This window comes from Watersipora subatra, chromosome 5 (assembly GCF_963576615.1).
Source record: "Watersipora subatra chromosome 5, tzWatSuba1.1, whole genome shotgun sequence".
In the NCBI taxonomy this organism is placed as follows: Eukaryota; Metazoa; Bryozoa; class Gymnolaemata; order Cheilostomatida; family Watersiporidae; genus Watersipora; species Watersipora subatra.
Genome location: NC_088712.1, coordinates 24,167,257 through 24,178,171, shown reverse-complemented (window position 1 = coordinate 24,178,171; position 10,915 = coordinate 24,167,257). Strand labels below are relative to the sequence as shown.

The 10,915-nt window shown below is 35.7% G+C and overlaps 1 protein-coding gene across 1 annotated transcript; it reads right to left on the bottom strand.

The window, feature by feature from the left end:
* Positions 1-1,808: 1,808 nt before the first annotated feature.
* On the bottom strand, positions 1,809-9,593 carry LOC137397212 (transcription intermediary factor 1-beta-like). Its single transcript, XM_068083500.1, has 5 exons — positions 9,430-9,593; positions 7,783-7,936; positions 6,477-6,660; positions 2,292-2,482; positions 1,809-2,018 (listed from the first exon to the last, which is right to left on the bottom strand). The coding sequence occupies exons 1-5, from the start codon at positions 9,591-9,593 to the stop codon at positions 1,809-1,811; spliced, it is 903 nt and encodes a 300-aa protein (XP_067939601.1).
* Between the last annotated feature and the right edge of the window lie 1,322 nt (positions 9,594-10,915).

Sequence of the window (10,915 nt, the reverse complement as noted above, 5' to 3'; positions counted from 1 at the left end):
TACCGACGCTATTAGCGGCAGAAAGAGGCACTACTCGGAAGCACCACCTTCCTTTACGCAGTTCGTTGCAGTGCATAAGTGCGTGAACGTATCTCCAGTGCGCAAATAACTTTTTTATCTTTACTGTACGTATCGTAAAATAATTTAAAATAAATAAAAATAAATAAAGAGAAGAGAGTGCGTGTAGTATCATTCAGCTTTTAAGTAGCGAAGGAAATTTCACTAGCCGAGGGGCGTACGGCTATCTGCTCTGCTCAACTAAATAAACACGCTATTTTATATACAATAATATTAACCATTCTGGCTAACGGCAAGAACACTGAGTAACAAGGTGAATAAATAGGATCGCTAGTGGGTTGGTATGACAACAATATAGCTGACGATAAGTGAAAGCATAACGAGTGAAACAACGATATAATAAAAATGACAACATGTACAATAAAAAAATGCAGTGTCATGGCCCGGCGTCCACCACAGTATTCTCTCCAAAAAATTTAAATGTTTTTTCAGTACAAACCAATACAAGTTACTTATACAAGCCTTAAACGTACTTATATAAATTTTCAAAATAATTATATAGGCCATTCAACATAAATTATAATACAAAATATAGCATTGAAGTAACTTACGAACAAATTCGCCTTACGAACGATCGTTCGGAACGTAACTCGTTTGTAAGTTGGGGAGCGTCTGTATACCAAAATATATGAAGTACACAAGCAGCAGCACACATAGGTCTATCATAATATATACACTGCACAAGTACTAATGCCTACAAATAAACCAAGATGTATATGGTATACAAGCACTAGTACAGATGTGTACACTACAATATATACACTTTACAAAACACTACTACAATCAGTTTCACAAAAATATTTCCATTACACAAGCAAAAGTACGAACTGGGAAACCAAAAGACATATACAAAACAAGCACTGGTACATGGGGAATTACTAAAATATATACACTGTGCAAGCAATGGTATGCACTGGTATATCTCGATATATACACTACACAAGCACACACTGGGATACCAAAACATATACACTACACAAACACTGATAGACGCAAGTATACTACAATCTATACACTACACAAGCAGTAGTACACATAAGTATACCAAAATAAATATGTATGACAAACATGTAATGGTACAACACAGGTGTACCGAAATATAGAGTATATAAGAACTAGTCCAAACCGGTATACAAAAAAATACCCAACGCACAAGCACTAGTACACAAAATTATACAAATATAAATGCTAAAATAAATTAATAAATATATACGATATACAATCACTAGTACACACAAGTATACCCAATTATATAAACTAACCATGCACTAGAACCCACAGGTATACGAAAATATATACGCTACACTAGCAGTAGTACCAACAAGTTTACAAAAAATATACACTAGACTAGCAATATCCCTCAGGTATATCAAAACATACACACTACACAAGCGCTAGTACACAAAGGTATACCAAAACCTATACACTGTGCAAGCAGTAGTAAAAACTGGCATACCTAAGTATATACACTACACAAGCGCTAATACACACAGGTATTCCAGAATATATATACTACACAAGTATAGTACATACAAGTATACCAAAACATACACAGTGCACAAGCGCTAGTACACAGTTATACCAAAATGTATACACATTACACACCACAAGCACTAGTGCACACTAGTGAACCAGAATATACACACTACACAAGCATTTGTACACACACAGGCATACCCATATATTTACAATATATTTACAATACCAGCATGTCGATGAAATCCTGAACATTATTGAACTCCGAGTAGCAATCCTGGCCAATAGCTTACCGGGGGATGGCTCTTAGTCCCAGTTTCTAGCAACTCCTTATTGGTCCTCAGGCTATTCCACTGCTTGAGCAGCACATCTTCTATGAAGTCAGCAATTTTAGTCTGTGACTGCTGTCGGTTTTCCAGCACATGTTTCTCCAGTGTGTCATATTTAAGTTTAATCTCATTTAGCTGTAACAGGAAATCGTAGAGGAAATAGAAATCATAGATAAGCAAACATTCAGGAGTTGTACACCCTCTTCTTCTCTTTCTCCAATTTTTTGGATATAAAGTTAGGAAAAACAATAGCTGGAGTAAGATTATGTAGCCTCTTTTCATAATTTTCATGAAATTTTAGCCTCTTTCTCATATCACATCAAATGCTATTACGACACAGCAACTAGTTGGGAATAACAATATAAAGAAGGCAGCCAGGGTATTTCAACATGAACAATAATTGCAAACCTGACTATCTCTAGTCTCGTGGATAAGTAGAAGCATGGCTTGTGTTTCATCATCAAAGTCTGACTGTAATTTAGATACGTCCTTGAAGAGTTTTTCATATTCCTCATCCTTGGTTGTACTCTCTTCTGTTATTACGGTGTTCAGCAGGTAGGCTGCCAGATCTTCCAGCAATTGGAAGTCATGTGGTACACCTGTGCAAGATTACCTTGATTGTTGGAATGGAATAAATACATGAAACACTAGTAGCAAGTGATCAGTAGAAATGTGTCTACAAATTCATGCAAATAATAACTTAATTACATCAATAACAATTAATTTTGATCAATTTTTACACTGTTTCTATTTGTATCAAATTCCATTCTCCAACTTCAAAGCTTTTCAGCTTTTTCAGTGAAAATTTAAAAGCAACACCATAGAAATACTTAGTAACAGCATGAGGCTGATAACCAGGCTGATAGGAGTTGTTTGTTCAATGCAGTCTTAGTACGTCCATTTATGTGAAAAAACTGTTTACATTTTACTAGTTTAGCAGTGTAGAAGAAGGGTGGAGATTAGAAGACATTGTGGAAAGTATTGGGCAACAAAAAAAAGTTTGTTCTATTGAAATTAACAATCAAAATGCAGCTAGCCAGGCAAATGATGCGATTATTGGTTTCAAAAATGCTCATTTTTATTCCTACAGGTATTAAAAGTATGGCTAGTTTATGTCACTTGTTCTTGAATGTGTTTGTAGCAAGTGATAGACTTTATATATATAATTTATGAACTTGCAGATTTATAACATATTATGTGATAGTATCCTTACGGTTATCTTAACTCGGCTTACAATCGGTCGACACTCATAACTCCTCTTCTACTGCACATTAGAAGCTAGTTTTTATTGTAAACTGTAGCAAACAAATCAATGAATACAATGATCTTCTATGCAACACTGTTAACTACAGTTGTTAAACAAAAAAAGTCTTCAAATTGAGAAATAAATAAATTGAAAGCTTCAGCGAATTGCACAGCAAAGCAAAGGCTATCAAATCATAGCATGTTAATTGTAAGCAGTAGATATCAACTGGTAGATATATTCCCTCAGATTCCCAATGTACAGTGAAACATGGATAACTCGCCCTCGGATATAGCGAACACATGGTTAACTCGACTGGATTTGCTTGGTCCGTTCCCACGCAATGATAAATGGCTCTATATAACTCGAATTCAACACTGTTATAACGAACTGTTTTTTGCCCAACGGCTACCGAAACGGTTGCTATCGCTTTAGAAAATCACTTTATTCCAAGCCATAGAGGTAAACCTCAACTTTTCGTAATTCATAAGCGTCGTTATTACCTCCATCGGCAAAATATTTTTGTCAACGACTGTTCTAAAGGTTTAGTGAAATTTGATTTATACTGCTATACGATGAATAGCGCGGACTGGCCCGGCCACGGGCGCAAGGATTTTCGCCACGCACATACAAAACAAAAATCGCATGTTTTTTTGTATGTGCGTGGCGAAAATCCTTGAGTGCGTGACCCGGCTAGCCCGTGACGAATATTTTTCCGAAGTTGATTCCGTGTTGAATCAAAGTCGGAATGTTGAATGTTTAAAACGTCTTAAAATTTGTTTTTATTAAACGTATACGTTTTCTTAGCTAAAAAAACTATTCATCGTTTGACCTAAACACAGAATACGTGTGTACATTCAATAAGTATCCATTCAAAAAGTGTGAGTGATATACAATGTACTGTTAAACCTCGTAAAACTTTTAATTGAACTGCCTCGGAGTGTTGCTCTTAACGAATCCCAGGTAAAGTAAGGTAATCTTTCCATAAACTTCAAGAAATATCGGCAAAATTGATCGTGGGTAAAACGCTCAAAAGAAAAAGATGTCTTTTCTTTGAGCATTTCAGCAACGATCAAGTTTTGCCAATGTCAATCTAAAAAACGTCCTGGCAATAACATCACCTCAAACAACAAACCAATCGCAAGTGATAGAAAAATCTCTATACTTTTTGATAAAAACGTTTTAAACTTTACATTAGAAGCATTTAATTTGAAACAAGCCATTTGTGCTTTTGATTTATATTATAGTTTGTATATGTTCATGTATCTACTAATAAATAAGTGAATACATGGACTTGTGACAGTGCTCTGATAACTTGAACACTGATAATTCGAACACTTTTGCTCGGTCCCTTGAAGGTTGAGTTATCCGAGTTTCACTGTATATTTAAATATAGATTATGACAAGTTAGAAGTAAGTTAGCAAATTTATATCATCCGAAAGGGTAAACATCACAACAGAAGGGTTAACATCACAAATGAAGGGTTAACATCACAAAGGAAGGGTTAATATTACAAAGGGGTAACATCAAAAAGGAAGGGTTTACATCACAAAGGAAGGGTTGACATCACAAAGGAAGGGTTAACATCACAAAGGAAGGGTTAACATCACAAAGGAAGGGTTAACATCACAAAGGGTTAACATCACAAAGGCAGGGTTAACATCACAAAGGAAGGGTTAACTTCACAAATGAAGGGTTAACATCACAAATGAAGGGTTAACATCACAAATGAAGGGTTAACATCACAAAAGAAGGGTTAACATCACAAAGGAAGTGTTAACATCACAAAGGAAGGGTTAACATCACAAAGGAATGGTTGATATCACAAAAGAAAGGTTAACATCACAAAGGAAGGGTTAACATCACAAAGGAAGGGTTACCATCACAAAGGAAGGGTTAACATCACAAGGGAAGGGTTAACATAACCAAGGAAGGGTTAACATCACAAATGAAGGGTTAACATCACAAAGGAAGGGTTAACATCACAAAAGAAGGGTTAACGTCACAAAGGAAGGGTTAACATCACAAAGGAAGGGTTAACATCACAAAAGAAGGGTTAACATCACAAAGGAAGGGTTACCATCACAAAGGAAGGGTTAACATCACAAGGGAAGGGTTAACATAACAAAGGAAGGGTTAACATCACAAATGAAGGGTTAACATCACAAAGGAAGGGTTAACATCACAAAAGAAGGGTTAACGTCACAAAGGAAGGGTTAACATCACAAAGGAAGGGTTAACATCACAAAGGAATGGTTAACATCACAAAGGAAGGGTTAACATCACAAAGGAAGGGTTAATGCTCGAAGAAGATTGCAAAATATAGGCAAGATTTGATTCACCCATAGAAAGGTTTAAACTTTCAAAATTCAGACAAGCTAATTAAAAATACAAGCCAGCGTCAATATGAAGGCCCCCTCTATATGAAGGCCCCTCTATTTGATCGCCGCTATAAGGAAATGATTGAAAAAATAGAGTGCCATGGCATTCAGATGGAAATTTTATGGTACAAAGATATTCTCAAAAAATGAATCAAGTAATTTGATATTGTTCAGAGGCAGAAGAAAATCTAAACAACTTTGTTTTTAATAGCTTTATCTTTATAGGACTAATTTAAACTCTATAATATTATGTACAATATGTAAAAATGGCTACACTAAATACAATCAGACTGAGTAGAAGGGAGACATAAACTGAAGGAAAAGTAGGAGTAATTACTAAATGTTAGTACTAGTGTCAGACACAAGCACCATCAACTTTCCTTTGTAAGGGACGTCAGTCCTCCACTCAAATTAGTCAGACCAACTGGCCAAAGGCTGGCTGGAGAAAACATGACCAACCTGAACTAGAGGGCGTACGTAAGAATATGTAAGGTCCTACCGGACATTTACTAAACACACTACCAGAGGAGCAGACAGACAAGACAGTTGTGCTATATTGTACTAATCCTATTCTAATCTGGTGTATTGATTAAATACATTTATTTGTAACTAGTAGTGGTGGCTGGTATTTTTAGTATGGAGAAGTAAGGAGTTGCATCAGATCATATACACCTTGACAGTTGTATTCTAACACTTGCATTCTGAATTGTACATTTAGGTACAGGTAATGACTTTACTAATAAAATAATTTTGTTCATGGTTTTAATTTCTTTATTATCTTAGAGCAGTTCATGTTTTCACAGAAAATATATTTTCAATGATCAGCCTGTTAACCATGACCGAACAGTGTGTAAATATCAAACACTCTATGTAGACACCAGCATTTACTACTTAGCATTTACCACCTGATGTATGTAAATGTCAATCTGCTATCCACAATAAGTACCGTGTTTACTCAATAAACTTACCTGTCTCACACTTGGTTGAATCCGCTACACATTTAATACAACTGATGGTATGGCAGACCTTACATCCCGACACTAGCGGCTGATTCTCATGCTTCGTACAGATATCTGGCAGATGCTGGCTCACTTTTGACAAATACTGGGTCATGGATATTGTGTGATGACCATCCAGGGCATTGTCGTGGTGCTAAAAAAAGCAAAGTGTAGCTACAGTATTATTTCGAAACAAAGCTAATTACGTTTACAGCGGAATCTCCGCCCCAGTGGTTGACCTGGCAGTACAACAATTCAAATATGATGACAAGCCTTTCTTATTAAAAGTATTATAAGATATTCTACCCCTGGAAGGAAATTAGTTGGGAATACCATGATGTAATAAACTAGTTGAGTAGAATTGGTGTAAAGTACATAACAGCACGCATGTTGCTGCATCCTTAGAAGTCATGGTGCTACTATTACCCTTAAAACTCTTGACAGCAACAATGTACAACAATCCATTGCAGCACGATAATGGGCAGTTTTGTTTCACATAAAGCCACATTGCACGTAATATGATTGTAAGTTATAGGATTGTGAGTAATAGGATTGTGAGTAATAGCGTGTCCAAACTGCTACAGAGAGTGAAGATCATATAGAATATGATTGCTCTTAACATAGGTAGATAACCTTGACCATTCACAGTACTGACTGCATATTATACTTGCAGTTACATGGAATGCTGTGACATGCACTGACTAGTGAATCATTTGCTCTTCTACTAATCAGAACTATTTCAGACAACATGAGTCACTGTGATTTACAAGGAGGATAAGGAAATAAGAAAAGGCAATACTCATAGTAGCCTAAACCCCCTTATTTACACTTAGCGTAAAGGTCTACAGGTATGAATCGCCTCCGATTGTTTCCCTGTGTAATTAAATGATATAACTTAGTGTAAACAGTTTGGCCTGAGTTCCAGTAATAAATGAGAAGCATTATCACCTGATGGATTCAACGGCGTAACTAAGCGTAAACTGTTTAGACTGAGTTCGCAAGTTCTAGTACTGAATGATCAGCGCTAAAAGGCCTCATACCCTTATTACACCCTTATTACAAAAATGTTACTAATTTGGTAAGTAAATATTTAAAGAGAGAGGCACTGCAGCTGGTTGAGACAAGTAAACAACTGACTATTATATTTATATTTGATGAATAACGGAGGTAAACAGCAGTAACTGTGCTGCCATGTGAAATAAACCTACGCAAGACCAGATGAACTCTGAAGCTATGAATGGCACCAACACCCCAATCAAATATATGTCAGACATACCTCAAGGTGCTCTTTGCAGAATTTCCTAGAGCAATCTGTGCAATATGATGTAGCTTGACGTTTATGTTGTCCTCTCTTGGTACAAGTGTCGCAGAGCCTTGCAGCATCAACATCATAGTCGGCCAATGATTCGGGTGACATCTTATACACCTTCCTAAAAATCATAGTTTATACATAGCGCAATCTAATAATATGTAAATAAAACTTTATAAACATATTAGATTACACGCTATTCTATATTTAGATATGAAGTAAGTGCTGTCATAAATATGCTAATGTAATAAAATAATACAGGGCAGCTCATTTCTTTTCAATTTAGATTAGTTAAATTATGAAATATTCTCAATTATTCAAAGTTTTATTGGCTATTGTTCATCTATCGGTTAACTTGTTGTCACAGAGAAATCTTTATTATTAGATAGGCACAATTATCAAAGGTTGACCTGATACAAAATTCACATTACAGTTATTTGATGTCAACAGATTCACCATGTTTTACTATGCTGCATTGTAGGTGCAGATATGTGGGAATGTGATTACCAGCTCCTAAAAGCTCAAAAACAAACAGTCAATTGCAGCCATCAAGAAAGCGTCAAAGATTTAAATCACCTTCTTAAACGGCTCAAATGGGACGTAGTTGAACAAGATTGCTTCTGTTTACACTTTCATGCAACCTTATTCGTCAAATTATTTATTTTATTATTGTAAAGCTGTCACTTGAGCCCTGATATCTTTAAAACCTTCCATAAAAAATCGTTTAATTTTTTAACCTTAGCTCGAAGAAGTGCATATCATTCTCTGATGAACATGAGGAGTCGGCTGGTCACTGTCGATAATCAAAAAATGCTGCAGAGACTGTTTGCACGATTTAGCAGAAAGTACGGGTCACATGATCAGATTATGACTAGTTGATTAGACCAGGATGAAACGATGCTATGAAGTACTGAGCATTTATATTTGATACAGGCTTTCCACGAGAACCCAAAGTATTTGTCATAAACCAGTGCTGCGAGACATTTATATCTAGCCTTTTATTTCATGTGATAACATCACATGTAAAAACAATAACCGAAATGTTAGAGTATGTCAGCCAAATAAAGAGATTTCAAACTACGGCTTTTTGTGATGACTGCGATTAACTGGTCGTTTTTTAGCCTTTGAGAGCTTGTAATCACATTTCCACATATTTTGCACCTACAACACAGCAGAGTAAAACATGGCGAGCCTTTTGATACCAAATAACTGTAATGTCAATTGTGTTGCAAGTAAACCATTAAAGACTTTGCTGGTTGGATAGTTGAAATAATAGGCAATTAGAGACAAGAGACCCAATGGATATTGTACCCTGTCCGATGATGATCACTCTTTCCAGTGAATTAAATGTACACAAAAAATTTCAATTAATGTACAAACATCATTTCTCAATGGTCAATTATAAAGGTGTGTGACCGATCGCATAGAACTAATATACTCATGGAACTAATATACTCGTCACTTAACATTAAAATATCTGAGAGACAGCTTTAATAAGAATGGCCTTCTAGAACAATAGAAGGGCCCAATCGATAAATCATTCTTAATAGCTTGTTCACAAATGTATTACATATGTACAATGTTAGCATCGCAGTAACGTTGAATATTACTTACCCGCAGCTTTGAAGCCCGCACCAGCAAATCTTGTTCTTTTCATAGTGTGATGTAAGGCATGGCATACAGTGTATGTGGCCGCAGGGTAGTTGTTTAGGATCAACTATTTTTTCATTTCTCAAACCACAAAATTCACACTCAATATCGCGAGAAGCAGAAGCCATTGCTAAAATGAAATTACAAAAATATATAATAAAGTTCACAAATGTCTATTGAACCTACAGAATTACACAGTAACCAATACATTAAAAGATGATAACGGTATGAATGCTGTAGACTAGCTAATGCTTAAATGTCAGGAACCTTATTTAGTATGACTTATTATATACAATTCATTGGATGAGGCATTTCTAAAGCGCCTAAATAACTGAAGTCATAAAATTTACATTTAAAAATAAGATTCTTACATGCAAAATTATTATTATTAATATTAAATCATGTAAAGAAAAAGATCCAAGCGATGACTTGTCATTATGTAGCTAAGAGATCGATGATTGGTTCACCACATGACAAAACAAAGTAAATGGCTTAAAAAGGCAAAGTCTTCAAAAATGCCAACTCCTCACTGGCTCTAAAATGAGGTTGATTTAAAACTTCAACCTCCTTGGTCATATTCTCCTACATATTACTGTTATATATCCCTAAAGCAGAGACAGTGGTTTATCAGTGAAACCAAGTTCTACCGCTGAAGATAATTGTACTTAGCATAGGTTTATGGTATCCCATAGTTGACTGATAAAAATGTAATTATACCATGGTTTAAACTTGATATTCTTACATATAGAATTGCATAAAAGTCTGTCTCATCTCCTACCATAGAGCAATGATATACAGCCCCCCCCTTTGGGCTGTATATCATTGCATAGAGTGATGTAATAAAGAGTAATAACAAAGATTACTGCTATAAGATCTCACTACACTTGTAATCACACCTCGTGAACATCTTGAGATCAACAAGAGTCTACCCAGATATTAACCACATATCTATGCTCTAACGCAACTCATCGCACGTATCACCTATTACGTTAAGCGATCGATCAACTTAGGATAACTTGAAGCAGAGCACACTAAAGCTGGTCTTGGTTCAGATACAATCAGTTCTACCTAATAATAATTAATTAGCAGTTTAAATGCTCTTGATATATCAAATAAAAAGTCTCCAATAGATCATATATTATTGATAGTGCAGTTTGAATCGAGCACGGTCGTATGCCAACATTGTCAGTGAGCAGAAGTTATCGTAAGTGATTGGCCTGCATTAGCACAGATTAAACATGAGAATGTGAGACAAATTGAGCTTAAAACACGTTTTACTGAGTAAACAAGCTCCGTTAACTGCATACAATTAAATTCATCAGCCTAGCACACAATGAAACATGATACTCACTATAAAATTCTCCAAACTGAGATATAATTACGATGAATACGCTGTCTGTGAACGAGGAAGTTACCGGTGTGCCGCTCCCTTTTGCGCGCGCATTGTACT

Excerpts from the sequence above, each read along its gene's own strand:
- LOC137397212 (XM_068083500.1), bottom strand. The coding sequence starts at position 9,593 with ATGGCTTCTGCTTCTCGCGATATTGAGTGTGAATTTTGTGGTTTGAGA. Across the intron at positions 7,937-9,429 it reads TGCGGGCTTCAAAGCTGCGG|GAAGGTGTATAAGATGTCAC; the intron begins GTAAGTAATATT and ends TATGATTTTTAG. Across the intron at positions 6,661-7,782 it reads TCTGCAAAGAGCACCTTGAG|CACCACGACAATGCCCTGGA; the intron begins GTATGTCTGACA and ends TGCTTTTTTTAG.